At 35.3% G+C, this 16020-nt stretch overlaps 4 protein-coding genes across 4 annotated transcripts; 2 read left to right on the top strand and 2 right to left on the bottom strand.

The window, feature by feature from the left end:
• Positions 1-128: 128 nt before the first annotated feature.
• Positions 129-2549, bottom strand: PHYBLDRAFT_64058 (hypothetical protein; the record flags this gene model as incomplete). The annotated part of the gene is made up of 3 exons (XM_018441225.1): positions 129-1936; positions 2048-2128; positions 2363-2549. The coding sequence occupies 3 exons, from the start codon at positions 2547-2549 to the stop codon at positions 129-131; spliced, it is 2076 nt and encodes a 691-aa protein (XP_018288908.1).
• A 6420-nt stretch (positions 2550-8969) lies between these two features.
• Positions 8970-9538, top strand: PHYBLDRAFT_19689 (hypothetical protein; the record flags this gene model as incomplete). The annotated part of the gene is made up of 2 exons (XM_018439708.1): positions 8970-9342; positions 9438-9538. Coding segments are annotated over 2 exons (474 nt in total), but the record flags the coding sequence as incomplete, so codon positions are not given.
• A 538-nt stretch (positions 9539-10076) lies between these two features.
• Positions 10077-11180, top strand: PHYBLDRAFT_77580 (hypothetical protein; the record flags this gene model as incomplete). The annotated part of the gene is made up of 2 exons (XM_018443274.1): positions 10077-10618; positions 11158-11180. The coding sequence occupies exons 1-2, from the start codon at positions 10282-10284 to the stop codon at positions 11178-11180; spliced, it is 360 nt and encodes a 119-aa protein (XP_018288906.1). The 5' UTR covers positions 10077-10281.
• A 79-nt stretch (positions 11181-11259) lies between these two features.
• PHYBLDRAFT_187866 (hypothetical protein) lies at positions 11260-14809 on the bottom strand. Its single transcript, XM_018439430.1, has 12 exons — positions 14675-14809; positions 14437-14601; positions 14247-14363; positions 13850-14190; positions 13061-13745; positions 12889-12954; positions 12504-12771; positions 12352-12424; positions 12247-12293; positions 11982-12113; positions 11782-11919; positions 11260-11630 (listed from the first exon to the last, which is right to left on the bottom strand). The coding sequence occupies exons 1-12, from the start codon at positions 14770-14772 to the stop codon at positions 11517-11519; spliced, it is 2244 nt and encodes a 747-aa protein (XP_018288905.1). The 5' UTR covers positions 14773-14809; the 3' UTR covers positions 11260-11516.
• Between the last annotated feature and the right edge of the window lie 1211 nt (positions 14810-16020).

The raw sequence follows: 16020 nt of genomic DNA, 5'->3' as shown, positions 1-16020 counted from the left end.
CGGCTTTACATGCTCTATATTTTCCTTGCATATTTTATTATTTTATTACTACTAGTACTAGTACTACTACTATTACTAATATTACTATCATTACTATTAAATATATAATATATATATAAAGAAGAATTTCAATTTTCCTTTTGTTGCATGGATTGATCATCCCAGTGCTTCCAGAGTGCGTCTCGAACTTGGTTATCTTGACTCAACTCTTCAGCATTAGAAAACAGTACAATATCTACAGCTGGCACTGCAGCCCTTGCAGCTGCCAGACGTTCACTCAACCTTTCGGATTCTTGTGATTTTATGATCAAATTGTCTTGATCAGACCATCTTCTTCTTATCCCTCTTCTTCTTATCCTTTCTTCTTCTTCTTCTTCTGTTTCTGATTTTGATTTTTCTTCTGTCTCTTCTAGCCAAGCCTTTGTATGCCACTCCTTGACGTCTAATAAATTTTTGCTGTTTCTGTTGTCCAATGATCTGGAGAGACCGTCGTACCTTTCTGTCAGTGTCACCCTCTCGTCCACGGGTTCAGTGAGCTTGATACCAGGCATCTGAATATTCAGAATGTGGATATTCTTTTCATCACTTTCCTTGTTTTCCTCGTTTTCCCTGTTTTTGATTCTGTTTATTTCCGCAGAAACCATGGCATCGTGATTATACCCATGCTCCTGATCATCAGAATCCTGACTATCTTCTGACATCTTTCGTTTGGAAGACAATAGGAGTGACAAAAACGAGCCTGATCGGCGTGTGGTTGATTGGATCCAGGTTTGTTTGGCAGACACTGAACTGGTGCTGGTGCTACTAGGCTGATCAAAAAACGGCGTGGTAACGTCTCGAATAAAGATCTTTAGGATGCGCCCCGGATTCTCTAGTGCAATCTGGCTGTATATCTCCAGGTCGATTTCGCCCGAATCGCCTACAAGAACAAACCGCCTGTGAGGAAAGTCGCTCATGATCAACAGGATCGCATCCCGCTTGGCCTGGCCGGCCACCTTGACCAGTCTGGAAAACAGGCTGCTGTCGGCTCGGAGGTGGATGCTGCCGGGTGGGAACTGGTTCTGGTGAATAAAGCGGTCCAGCATAGGCAGGAGCTGAAACGGACTGTTGGAGACATAGTGAAACGAGGCACCCTGGGTGTACCACCCCATGTACGCATCAGCCATGCCATCGACGTCCTTGGGCTCTTTGAAAAATGTGTTTGAAATCACGGTCCGTGCGCCGTTTAGGACCCGAGTGTCCTTGATTGTGTCGTCAATGTCAGAGATAATCGAAATACCACTGGGTCTAATCAAGCTGACCAGTCCAGTGGTCGGTAAAAAATTCGACTTTGTAGGGTTGGGTTGGGGTGATGGGTCGGATCTCAGCTGAATAAGACGAGGATCACACAGACCGTGCTGCTTGGCCCAGTTCTGGACCTGTTCGTCTGAGATTTCAAACGTGCCACCAAAAAAGCCAGTGTTTTCTGAAACAAAGCTTTCCTGTAAGGGATCTAAAGGATGCTGGGATGATCCGGTATTTAATGGCGGCGTGTTTTGGAGATAGTCAAAGTAACTTGGGCAATCATAGGTTGTGTATCGGTCGATGAGTGATCCAGACATGGCACGGGATACTATTGATGAATTCAGGACTATCGAAAGTGGGTTCTTTGGTCTGCCAAATGGGGGCGTGGTCCATGAAAATGGTCTGTTGAGGTAGCTGGCGTAGTCTATGGCTTCAGTTTCGTAAAGGCCTGGAAACTGTTCGTCGTCGTTTAGTGAAGAAGACAGACTGTAGGGATCCCTTCGACTGTCCTGCAGAGATATTGGTCCGGTGGCCTTGATAATAAAGACCTTGTTGCGTTTGTTCTTTGCCATAAAGTAGCTAAATCGTTTTTCAAACATATGAGTTGTCTTTGGATCTGTGGAGGCTGCCTTTGCAACACTTTTGGTAATTCCTGTCGGGTAAATTGAATAGATGGTGTCCAATCACACACTTGTTAGAACGATTTGCTTTCTGTATTTGTGATTTATCTCCCGCCATAATATATCTCAAAGTACAATATTACCCATCATTAGCCGTTGCTTTGTGCCGGATGTTTTGTGAGAAAGTGCCCAAGCCTTGACACGAATTATCCACAGTGAAGGATCTAATCCCAGTATGATTTATATATTTTATTTTTATTTTTTAATGTGCAATATTGAATCGAATTTAATTGAATTACATTGAATTGAATTGATTTGTAGTTGTATTATTATTTTGTATTAGTTTTATATTTATTTATAAGGAATACCCTACACAAGAAACTGACCCTTTTTTTTGTTTTTGGTCTTTTCATATATATATATATATATATATATACATATATTTAATTTCAAATTACCTGTGGGGCTTTGCATAGCATAAGTAGGAAATAATATACATTCTTTTTGTAATTCATCAGTCGAAAAGGGTTGTTCGGCTGTATCGTCGAGTAAGAGAGTGTCGAGGTCTAAAGAGGCTGGTTCTTGGTAAAGAGGTGCAGATGTGTCAAGTATGTGTGAGTAGGGTTGATGAGACACAGCTGCCATGCTTATTAAAATAAAACAGAAAGAAGAAGAAAATGTATGTATGTATGTATATAAAAATAAAAGAACAAGTTAAAGTATAAAACAAAAAAAAACAAAAAAGCAATTTATTTTATATTTATATATTTAGTGAACGCCTACTGACGCCTTTGATATCATCACAGCCAAAAGAGTAAAAAAAAAATGAGAGAAGCAAAGGCTTAAAAAGGGGGGGGGTGAGTGAGGACGAAAGGTGAATTAAGGATCTCTAAATAAGGGTTATCATCAGGCTTCTTGTACTCCAACTCTTTGAACACATATTTATTAACCCTCGGCAAAACACTTTTTAGAAGCTCAAATCTTTATCACACGTGGTGATCTTTTGCTGACCAAAATAATAAGAATAATTTGATGTGATGTGATTCAATGTCTTGCACAGGTTTTATTTTGTTTTATATATAATACACTCCTAAAGCTGTTGATTTTTATGATTTACCCAACTGATTTGTCTGTAGGATCCTCTAGTTCTTCAATTGTAGTCTTCAGGCGTCTGGTATTTGCCTCGGCTTCTTCCAATTTGGCTTCCAGACGTCGAGTCTTTTCTTTCAATTGACCAAGTTCTTTTTCGTATGCTTCAATAGCCCTCTCTCGCTCAAGCAATGTTGCATCCGATCGCTGTAAATGAAACAAACAGACGAATGAATCAATGGATAAAGATTTCATTCGAATTAATTCATTAATTGACAAATGAATATTATTGAAGGGCTCTTGGTTACCTCTAATTTGAGTTTCATAGCTCGCATTTTCTCTTCCACTTGTGCAAATGTACTTGTCATGGTTGTAATAGAATTCTGGAAATGTATGTGTGTGTGTGTATGCGCATTAGAATAATATCAAGTCTCTTTTGATTATTATTATTATTTTTAAAGAAAAAGACAAAATCCCTACAAACCAACCTTGAAAGTTTCGTTCTCTTTAACTCTAGCGTCCAATTGACGCTGGAGATGATCCAACTGCCTTTGATTATCATTGACCTCAATTTCTAGATTTGTTATTTGTCGCTTGTGAATAAGTTCGTTGTCCTCCAATTCCTGGCTACGGATTCTTTGTTGGGTTTTCAAATCTTCAACCTCTTGAACATGTTGTCTCTCCATAGACTAAAAATTATTTACCGACTTAATATAACACACACACACACACTCTCTCTCTCTCTCTCATATATATATATACATGCATATATGTATACATTTATACATTTATATATTTATACATTTTTAATTGAAAAAAAAATGTACAGTAATTTATTGATTATTATTTTTTATTGATTTTTGATTGATTTATATATATAAATATGTATATATGTATATATGTATGTATGTATTGATTTAATTAATTGATTTGCTTATATTATTTATTATTACCTGAATCTCTGCTTTCAATTCTGCTTCTCTTTCTAATATTTGCTTTGCTTCAGAAACTTTTTCTTCTACTGTTACCTCGAGGTCTTTACGAGAGCGTTCCAATTCAAGTACTATAGATTCGAAAGCCCATTAATTTATAAAGCTCTATATCCCATTCATTTATGCATTCATTCATTCTTCTACATATATATATATTACGCACATTGTTCGTGGTTCATATCAATCAATTTTTGCATATCACTGACTTTCCCCTAATAAAACTAATCGATAAACAACAACAAAAGAATATAAATGCGTGGGTGTACTAGTAGATACTTTACCCGTAAATCCCATCCTGGTCGTTTTTTAAGTTCTGCTGCTACTTGGGTTGCATTCGGCTTGGGTGCCGGCTGTTTGGGTTCGGTGGGTTCTGCTCTCCGTCCGAATGCTGTTCTTGTGGGTGCTTTGGTGGAAGTGCCAGTATTGGCAGCATTGGTGGCATTTGCACGAGCTAATGAGGCCCTTGTTGTTGCAACAACAGGACGAGGGGTTTTCGGACGAGGATTACTAGACCCAATCGCATTTTCTCTTTTGCGTTTGGTACTTGTTAATGAACTAGACATTGAATGAAACAGAGGATTGTAAAAGGTAAAGGAGAGAAAGAGGATTAGGAGGGGTGAATGCCAGAGAATGAATAAACACAATAATGATTGTAAAAACAATAATTATATATTATTATTTTAATTAAATAAATAAATAAAAGGAACTACTGGATTCGTAATGATGAGGAAGAGAGTCACAAGGTAAAATAGAATAGAATATAAAATAAAATGTGTTCATTGCAAAGTCACGAATAAGAAACGACAATCAAAAGGTGCTTTCAAAAGAAAAGTAGTAACTTTATATTTGAAATACAAATACTAAGAATAATGTATATATTTATAAGGCTGTGTTTGTTCGTTTGCTTTACAAGTGAAATGATCTATTTGCCTGTCCGTCTAAATGGCTCACTTTCAAAGATAGGTTTACATTTTTTGCAAAGAGATCAAATAATATTGCTCGGGATCATAAGGCAACTTGAATCTTCTTGTTGAGCCTATTGCTGTATTCACAGTAAGATACTAAGGAACCAAAAGAAGAATACGTCCTAGTTGAATAAAATTTAAGCCTTGTACAATGCGCATATACTTATATCTAGCTTTTTTACATTTATTCAATATTTATTCACTTGCTTTATTTTAAAGATATAGATGATGATGATTATTATTAACAAATCACATTTCGACTCTTGTCACAAATATATAGTGAATATTGAATATTGATGTCACATCCAAAATGTATATAGAATTTGCTAGTTCTATAAATAGTTCTCTATTTCTTACAACATTGTCTTTTACACATCTTGACGTCTTTTTTTTTAAAAAAAAAAAAAGAGTATAACAAAGGTGCGTCAGTGTTTTCGTCACAGGATTCTATTACTATTATACTTATATCGGTGCTATCACTGTTACTATAGCAACAGAAATAGCAATAAGTATAATGAGGTATAGTTTGAGACAAATGATATAAAGAAAATGTAATAAATAGATACTAATATAGAGGCAATCTATACTTTCAAAAGTAAATGACAATAACAGACATCTACACATATAGATCAGGACAGTTTGATGTTTAATATATTGTTTCAGGACCGTTTGAACTAGTCTGAAATTCTGCAAAAAAAATGATACTAAGAATGATACTAAAAACAATACTAGAAATCAAAGAAAATCCCTAGGTTTATATAGCACATGTGTGTCTAGAGTGCAGTACAGTCGAGAGTAATTTTAGTATGAATTGAGTGGTACACAAGGAGCTCTATATAAAAGAGAAAAAGTTTTGGGAAACATAGAAAGAGCTGCAGATTGCATTTAAATGAGGAGCAAGTGTGTATACAAGGATATTCTACATTGCAGTGCTAAACAATCCTTTGTCAGTTTCGCAAGTGACTAGGAGGGGAGGTAAAAATAAAGTACAATTCTATAGCAACCAAAAAAAAAAAGTCAAATATGTATCTAAGCGTTTTCTTCTCTCAACTCCAAAGTGGGAGGACAAACCCACTGACTCACGCCAGATGTGGGATAACTCTCCTTATCTATTTTCTTTTTAAATAAATAATAAATAATAAATAATTTTAATAATAATAATACAACAGGTTCAAGTGATTTGGATCTTGAGGTTGTTTTTGTGGTTGTGCATGTGTGTTTTTGTACTCGTATTGTATCGTACTCGTGTTGGTGGGTTTTTGGCTCTTATTACTTTATTCATATATATATAATAATAATAATAATGCAAGATATAAATTGACCCTGAAGGAAGTTTATTCAAATGTATGTTATACTTATTCAGGTATAAGAGTCCAAAAACAAACAATGGACTTCTCGGTAATCTCAGTATCCTTTAGCTTTCTACTTCTTTTACTTTTTTGTACTAGATTTACATGTGTGAATATAATGATAAAATATTAGTATCTTGTTGCGATGCCTAGTAATGTACTGCACTGTGTTTACTATACTACATTTCTTTTAGGGCTAAATGATTACCAATATAGATAATAAGGAATCAAGAGTTATAATAATACGATATCAAAATAGAAAAAGAAAAGCAAGTAACGATTTGATCGACGAATTGCACAACAAGTAATTGGTCAACTATTAATATTTGAAAACAAAGAAAGCCAAGTGATTGAATTGATTGAATTGATGTGTCAATCCTGACAAATGCTCCCTCAAAGAAAGCTATAGAAGCGAGGTTAAATTTGTGAATAGATCCGCAGTTTTGTCCATTGATACAAACACAATCCATAAAGTGAGCCTTTAATGTATTTTGAATTCACATGTTAAATAACATATATCTTTTTCTTAATGATAGCAATAAGGTGCCTTTCTTTAGAAGAAAAGAAGATTTGTAACAAAGGAGGGTTCTTGGCACTCCTCAAACTATACAAACACCCTAAATATAAACTTATATGTATAAATATGGCTTGTCTACCTTGCTGAATTGGTTGATTGATCAATAGGTACAATATAAAGTTTGTTTTCTATAATTATCTCTTTATAAGCTAAAAGACTGAAATAACGTTTAGCCAACCAAGAAACCAACGAAAAAAATACCTCTTCTTGGCATTATTGAATATTCTTTTTAAAAAAAAACATATTACAAAGTGATGTATAATGTATTTGTCAGAGGAAGCTACACAACAGATATCACAAATTATTGGCTTCTATTTTCTATTTATGTTAGTGATCAGAGTGCTTTTATTGGATATACTGAATAGAATGGAATCCATAGAATGTGATTGGGCTTATATGGGATCAACATCTTTATTTTTACAAAAAGAAAAAGAAAAAAAAAACTGGCCTGTTGGTCTGTCCCACTTGTACAATGTTATTACTATATATTTAAAAATATCACTTAGCTCCATATATAGAAGGTATTAATCTCTCTTTAAGCACAAATTAAGATATTATATAATTAGATATATATAAAAAAAAAGGGTCCAGTTAAACTTTCTTTTTTTATTATTTTACAATATTTTTGATCAATGACATTGCTATTCTTTAAATGTATATTATGTTTTCAAAGGTTTGTTTCAATTTTATTTTGAATGTTTATAAGAACTGTTTCAATATTACAAGGGCTTAAAAATAAAGCGGTCAGTCAATAGATTGATAAATAGATAGCCGAAGAGAGAGAGAGAACATGGCATAATGAATCAATGGAAATGAATTATTGAATGAATGTGTAATAAAGACAAAAGATTAGAGGTTAAAAAGACTGTGGTGTGACTTCATGATGAACAAAGCATACCCTTTTTGGGTTAAACTATGATTATTTCCCTTTTCACTATAATTTCTTGCCAAGGATTGTAACAAAAAAAAAATACGATTAAAATTTCATCTTTCTTTAAATACCAACTTCTTCTTTCTCTTCTTCTTCTTCTTGTACAAAAACACTTCTTCTATTAATTTAATATTTATATACAAAAAAAAAAGGCAATAATAAAAAATGTTTGCACCAAGCGCTAAAGGAATGTCAACCAATGGAAAGAGGATAGCCTATGGACTATTGAACTTTCGTGACGTGGGTGCATCAACCGAGAACCCAGTAACCAAGCAAAAGTAAGTTTTCTTTTTTTTTTTTTGGCCCCTTATTTTTTTTTTCTATTGTATTATATAAATATATAGATAGATACAGATATGGACAGATAGCCAAGAATATTATTAAAAATCAATAGAAACCATTACAACAAACAGCAAACAGAAAACAGCTTATCTGCATTGGTTATGTTTTTATGTGAAATATGAAATATGAAATCTTAAACAAGAACAAAATAGATATATCAAACAAGGTCTCGTATTCCGATCAGCGACACTGGACAACATGACGAAAGAAGACATTGACGGATTCATCAAGGAGCATGGCATCAAGACCATTCTTGATCTTCGAACAGGGTAAATAATTAATGCATACAGAAATTACAGTATTATAAATAAAAATAAATAAATATATTAAACTCATCACATATATCAACTATTACTATTATTACTATTATTTGATATGTAAAGGATGGAAGCCGTGGAAGGTCTTCCTATTGACAAGAGTTTTCCAACCATGACATTAGAAAATGTAAGCTTATTAAATATTATAATTTTATATATATATATCTTTGATTACCTAATATTAAGATTTTTTTTTATAATACGTAGGTCAGACCAAAGGATCTATTGGTTGACTCCAATGATTCAGGTGTTCATCCTGAGGAAGCCAAGACTGAAGTGATGGATTTCTTGAACAACTCGACCACTCTGCGGAAGAAGTTTAGAATTGATTTTGCAGGAAAGAACTTTCAGCGATACTGTGTATTTATGTCCTGTAGTTTCCGGTTAAAAATGTAAGTTTCTTTTCTTATTTGATCCATTTGATTTGGATGATTTTGTCCACCCCATCATAATAATAATATTAACAAACAATATTGCCTTTTTATTTATTTACTTGTAGTACATTGTTGGTGTTAATGTTGTTCTGTCAGAAGAAAAAGGCATCGTATCTTGTGGGGCGCGAGGTTTTGTCCCCAATGGGAGTCTCGAAAATGTACAGAAAATTCGCTATCTATTGCCAATCCGAGGTCCGTCAGGCGCTCGAAATCTTCACAGATCCGTCCAACTACCCAATTCACATCCACTGCACGCAGGGCAAGGATCGTACAGGTATCATGGCCTGTTTATTGGAGCATATCGCAGGCGTCCCTAAGGATATTATTATTGACGATTATGCAAAGACTCAGCAAGGGCTTGAACCTGTCAGAGACATGATGTTGTCAGAAATCCGTAAAGCTGGACTAACGGAAGACTTTGCAAATGCACCACCAAAGGCAAGTAATTCTTAATATATTAATTAATATTATACCCCACACTATAAGCAATTATCTTATTATCTTTTGCACATACATAGAATATGGAAGAGCTTTTAGAGTATCTGAATGGCAAGTATGGATCTGTTGACGGATACTTGGATGCCATTGGTTTTGGTAAACAATCTAGAGATAAAGTACGCAAGATAATTGCAGTCTAAATAAAGCAAATACATACAATTACTATTTTGCTTTTTTTGTACTCCGACCTTTCACCCTAAAACAGAACTATTTATTATAATATATATAAAAAAGAAAAGATAAGAATCGATTTGTGTATAAATTGTATTATAAATAAAATATATATATATAATATATATATAAAATGGCTGGAGAAGAGCGGATTTCCATTTTTGAGGGATGGTATTTGTGGCTTTAAGAAGCACAATATAAATATAGTCAGGCGCTGCGGTTCTTCTTTTATTTATTTAATGATGCCTGAGACTGATAAGATCCCTTTGGCTAGGATGATTGGCAGTTTACAATATGAGTCGCCTCATATCATTGGCCAATCGTTCCTTGATCTCCCGATTTTCCCTTTCAATAGACTATAGGAATATATTATGGCGTGTATTCGGAGATTAAACCGATTTTAATTTTTTATTTTTTTTATTTAAATACACCGTTGTAAATCACCTACTTTTTTTTTTTTTTTTTTTTTTTGGAATTTCATTTCATTTTTCTCTTAAACCTCTCCACACAACATATATATATATCTCTTTTGTGTGTGTGTGTGTGTGAATGAGTGTGTGCGCGCATATATATATATATATATATTAATATTAATATCTACCTGCCTACCTACCTACCTGCCTGCCTACCTACCTGCCTATAATACATACAATATATATTTATTTATTTAATAAAACCATTATATAAATACATAAAAATATATACACAAAAAATGGATATGGAAATGAATGGCAATATGGAATTCAATATCCCAGGATTCCTTTCGCTGACTCCAGATGAAGAAGATGCTCCTTACTTTGAATACGAAGAAGAAGAAGAACTACCTACCTGGATGGACGACTGCGAAGTCCAAGAGAACCTTTTCCAGATCTTGCCTCTGACACCCGAAGAGTCAAGGATCGACAAGGATAACCACATTGTCCAGTCAAATCCGTGTTACTACTTCTTTGAGGAGCTTGGCTATTTTACGGAAGAACCCGAACCCATCGACCCTACACGGGATTACGAGGCCGAAGCAGAGCAGCTGATCCAAGAACGCAATCGCACTCGTCAGAAGCATATCGACATCTCATCCACTCCATCCTTGGCATCTTCTCGCTCAGGCCTCTCCTCCACTTCATCGTCCATTCACCACTCTGAAGCAGCAGATCCCCGCTTCCCTCACTTTAGCCATCACAACCACCACCACAACCACCACCACCACCACCACCACCATAATCATCACAATCATCATCCTCATAACCATAGCAACCAGTATCCAAGCGACACAAAGCATATTCTACCTAGCAACAACAACAACAACAATCATCATCATAGACCTCCTCTGATGCCTCCATCCTTCCACTGCCTTTAAAGATCAACTCTTTATTTTCATTTCACTTATACCTTTCTTTCTTTTTTGTTCTTTATTTCGTTCTTTTTCTTTCTTTGCATCATGTACATAACACCCAAATCTAAATCTAAATCCCAAATATTCACATATTTAACTATTATTTTTTTCTTTTTTTTTGTTAATTTTAATACAATTCAATTCAATTCAATTTGTTATACACTATATTATATATAGATATTTTGGATATATTAATAGGGGGTAATCAACCCCAGTCTTGAAAAAAAAAATATTTACACATGTAAAAAAGTAAATAAATAAATAAATATTTACTTATTTACAATACAATATAAATTATTTAATTCTTGATTTGGGTTTTTACTTATTTTATTTATTTATTAAGAATGATAATAATATATATCTGATAGATATATATATTTAAATCATCCAATCAAAATTCAATACGAATGGCTTACAAGTGCGTGAGATTTTTTGTTCTTATTGGTAATAGTAATAATAGTAATAATAATATTCTTGTTGTTGTTGCTATGATTTGACTTGTCTTGACTTGACTTGATTTGATTTGAGCTTCTTGTCTGTACAATTGTGTATATAGTCTAATAGTTTTCCTTTGCTTCCTTTGGTAAATTCTCGCCCTTTTTCTTGATTACACCCAGATGAAGAATACGATCTCCAGACATGGCCACCGGGTTGGAACTACGGCCGATTACCTAACCAACCCAAACCCCAACAAAAGACAATGCAATAAAGTGAAATAAGATTAAGAAGGCAAGGAAGGCAAAGAGGATTAGATGTTTGTTATTATCATTATTATTTTCTTTTGTGTTCAAAACAAATAAACTCAAATAAATAATAACTTACGATTCCACCACAAGGAGCAAAATACTCGTCCACAACGTTACCAAAGATATTCTTGATACGTGCAATCAGGTCACCTTTTCTAATGATCGTATTGACTGCTGGATAGACTTCCAAAACACCACCAGTAGTAGTATAAATCTACTTTTTCCAACAATATAAATACACCTCTTCATCTCTCCGTGTCCCAAATCTCAACTTGCCCAGAATCCCTTTGAACAAAGAATAGTACTAGGTGGACTACCGATCGAAAGATCTGGCTGGCTTGTTCCTGTGTTACAAAGTGCAAACATATCAAGGTTGTCCAGAATACGCATCACACCCATAAATGACCACTATTTGTTTGTATATTTGAATTTAAATTTGAATTTGAATTAAGAATAACAATAGCATTAAATATTTTATAGAAAAAGATTAACTTGCCTCTATGTATTGGTTTTGGAATAGCTGTGGGTTACCAATCTCTACCGTCACAGCCTTTATGCCACGCGCAGATGCAGCAGATCTCAAAGTACCTTGATCACAAGGAAACATTAGTGTCTTTGTATCTATTAGCTCTCCTGATCCACTAACCATCTTGACCAGAGTTGTGCAATAGAATCTGAGGTTTCTGAAGATGAGCCATTGTAGCAGATGCTGCATCATTCTATAATATATATTTTTGGATTTTTACAGCACAATGATATTAATCTTATGTATACACAAACAAACACCCAAATATTTACCATGTCGGCCCGGACATAGTATGAGTTCACACGTCCAAAACTAGCCGTGTGTAGATCAATGAGATAGTTGAATTGTGAAATGATCTTGTTCATCAACTGGTAACAGTAAACCTGAGACGCAAACCCATCTTCCTTGCCGGGAAACAATCGGTTGAGATCCCGGCCATCGGCAAACTCTCTTGAAAACTTGAGGTATCCCGTCACATTGACGCACGGCACAGCTACCACAGTTCCATGCAACTTTTGAACATCAATCTCTGCCACAACCCTTTTATTATTATTATTATTATTATTATTATTATATAAAGAAATATCAGTAGTGAGAATCGTGCCGATAAAGCTGTACATATTTAGCTACTCATTATCTCTTTCTTTTTGGATTTACCTGTGAATACATGGCACTCCATTGAGCTCATTACCATGTACTGCGGCAGTTATGCCTACAACCGGACTGAATTTAAATAGCAGAGTTAGAATAACATCAATTAACATCAATGGTAGTAACGATGGCAATAAAAAGTAAATTTCAAAAGTATATACTATCATTCTTTATTTACCCTTCTTCAGATCCGCGGCAGATGATGACTGGTAAGCGGATCCACTCGTTCAAGCCCTGGCGTATCATCTTGATCCAGGCAGTACTCACGCTGTGCTTTGGAAAGTCATCTACTACCAAACGGTCTCTCACAACAGGCGGAGGCGTGTCGGTGTCGTACATGAGGCCAAATGTGGGTGGACTGTAGATCCGAGCACCGTGCTGTTGACTCTGAGCCGACGGCGACAGCAGCTGGTCCACACCTCCCTTTTTGGCTGTGGCTGTGGCTGTGGCTGTGGCTGTGGTTGTGGCTGTAGTTGCCATGGTTGCCGTGGTTGCTGTAGAAGATGAGTCCAATGTATCCACTGTTCCTGAACTGACCAGATCAGAGCCAGAGCCAGAAAACTTGTCTGCGATAACCAGAGAACCCTTGCGATGGGGTTCTCGGCGACGACTGGGAGTGTCTGTTGGCTCAGAGGGAGACATGGGGTGGAGGTTGTGGTAGCCTGACACAATATGGCCTGAGCGTTCGATAGCAGCACCAGGGGTAATAGGAGTACCGACCAAGGATCCTGATCCTGATCCAGAGATAGCACTGGTTCCGATAGCAGCAGTAGGTGTACGCTGAGAGATAAAGTAGTCTGATACAGTTGAAGAAGGTCCACCACCCTTGATTTCTGATATCTGGATAGTCAACACAGTTGCATCTATAATACATAACAAATATATATATAAAAGAAAAATAAGGATTGGTTGATATATTTTATTACTTTAATACTTCTTTGTTTTCTTTATTTTTTATTTGGCTTACCTAGCTCGTGATGGTTGACATTTCCAGCCATATCAGAAGCCTTGATGGTCATGCTGACCGGCGTAGACTCTTCATCATGTTCAACATAGAGTGTCTGGCCAGGTGAGAGCACATGTATGTGGTCACTCGACTGATCTTCGTCTACGCTGATCCTCACGTACCCTTCGACCACATACACCAGTGCAAATGAACCGAGAATCAGTTTCTTTCCCGTCTCGCCACTCTCGTTTGACACCGGCTGTCCTATCTTGTCCACGTCAAACTGAGCTGTTCCAAGATCCCGTTTGATCATAAACTGAAGACTTGTTACTGGTGCATCCGTGACCTTGCAGTTACTTGCCCTATTTACATATATCTTTAGATATATACATACATATATATATATATATATACTAACCATTCACCATGCCAACTGTATGGAAACAAAGGCTTGACTTTTGTGGATACTTCATCGCCTTGATGGTTGAGTAACAAGGCAGCTTTACGGTTTTGACTTGGCAATACAACCGTAGTACTTTATAATAATAAAAGAAGATAAAAATAAATTAAGGGTTGTGATGAGTAAAAGATAAGAGCAATGGACTCACCAATAATAGCCCGGAAAGAGAGTAAAATTACAATCGGCTTCGATACGATGCAGACTTAGTCTCCAGAAAAAGGTGTCCTTGCGAAAGTCCTTTTTTGGTGGATAGATACTGATTTCAGACGTAGTTCCCAGCCCATTTTTCCAAGCTTTGATCTTGTAATCACGTCTAAATAAGAACAACAATTTATAAATATATATATATATTCAAAGTATCATTATCATTAAAAAAAAACAATTACTCTGGTGATAGACTGGCTACAGTCAAAAGAGATGGTTCTGGTGAGTCGGACTCAAGAATAGAACCCTGAGGGAGATCTGATTCAGAATAATTCAACATATCCACAAAGAAGTAAAGGAAGAAGAAGAATAAAGAGAAGAAGAAGAAGAAGAGTAGTAATAAAGGCTATAAAACACCTTTGTCTCTTTTGAACAAAGTAAATATAGAAAACCGTGTTTATTTATTTATTTTTAAAAATATATATAAAAAAAAACCCCCCTTGAATCCTATTCTATTTTCTTGCTTAATCTACAAACATTATACACACGCACACACGCACACACACATACGCATAGAACCAACGTGACCTTTTCCGTTGGCTGCAAATAATTCTCTCTCTCTCTCTCTTTTTTTTTTTTTTTTGAAATGTTTGTGCGTATGTGTGTAAATAGCCAGACACATATAGACGGTCAGCTTAGACGGATAGATTGATATCATGACGTGTACTGTTGTCGGAGTGCAGTCATTTTCACGTGACATCCTAATTCTTATTCTTATTTTTTATTTGCCGTCATTTTGTATTTTGTATTTTTTTTTTTTTAAATTTTTTTTTATAATTCCTTCTCTCCCTCTCTCTCTCTTTTTCTTTCCTTTTCTCTCTCTCTCTCTTATATATACTATTATTACTATTACTATTATTTTTCTTTAAAAAGAAAGGATTGAATCAAGAGAAAAACGAAACCAAAAGGAAAAAGACATAAAAGAAAGAAAGAGAAAATATGGAGTTTCGCCTGCTGTCAAAGTACGATGATTTGTTCACAGACGTCCTGCTTGATGCTCTCCACCTTTGGTTCCCTACCATAAAAATGAACGCAGATCACAGGCACCCAAGAGTACCCTGTGCACGAGTACTTGAAATCATCCAAAAGAATCTATTGGCAACCGAGAGGATCAATGATGCAGTACGAGAACTATTAGAGTAAGTTATATCCATACTATACAATAACAAGATTAATATAAAAAGAGATAGTGAAAAGATGGGGGACGGGGACGGGGACGGGGACGGGGGGATTGTGATAAATACAATGGATCCAAACATATATATGTATGTATGTATGTATGTATGCATGTATGCATGTGGTTATTGTGTGTATGGTCATTGTGTGTGTGATTATTAATGATTTTATTAGTATTGATTACTTTAAACATTATCTGTCCACAAAAACAATCAAACAGCAGCAAGAGTTTGTCCAGCATATGAAGAGATATCTTTGCATGTAAGTTAGAGTGCCAGGACCTTTTTTTACATACCAAAGTATATCAGCGATATCCAATTACTTATAGATCCAATCTCAATTTTTTTTATAA

The sequence above is a fragment of the Phycomyces blakesleeanus genome, assembly GCF_001638985.1.
Source record: "Phycomyces blakesleeanus NRRL 1555(-) unplaced genomic scaffold PHYBLscaffold_17, whole genome shotgun sequence".
Classification (NCBI taxonomy): domain Eukaryota; kingdom Fungi; phylum Mucoromycota; class Mucoromycetes; order Mucorales; family Phycomycetaceae; genus Phycomyces; species Phycomyces blakesleeanus.
Note: the sequence above shows the minus strand (reverse complement) of the source record. Positions and strands in the feature narration are given on the sequence as shown.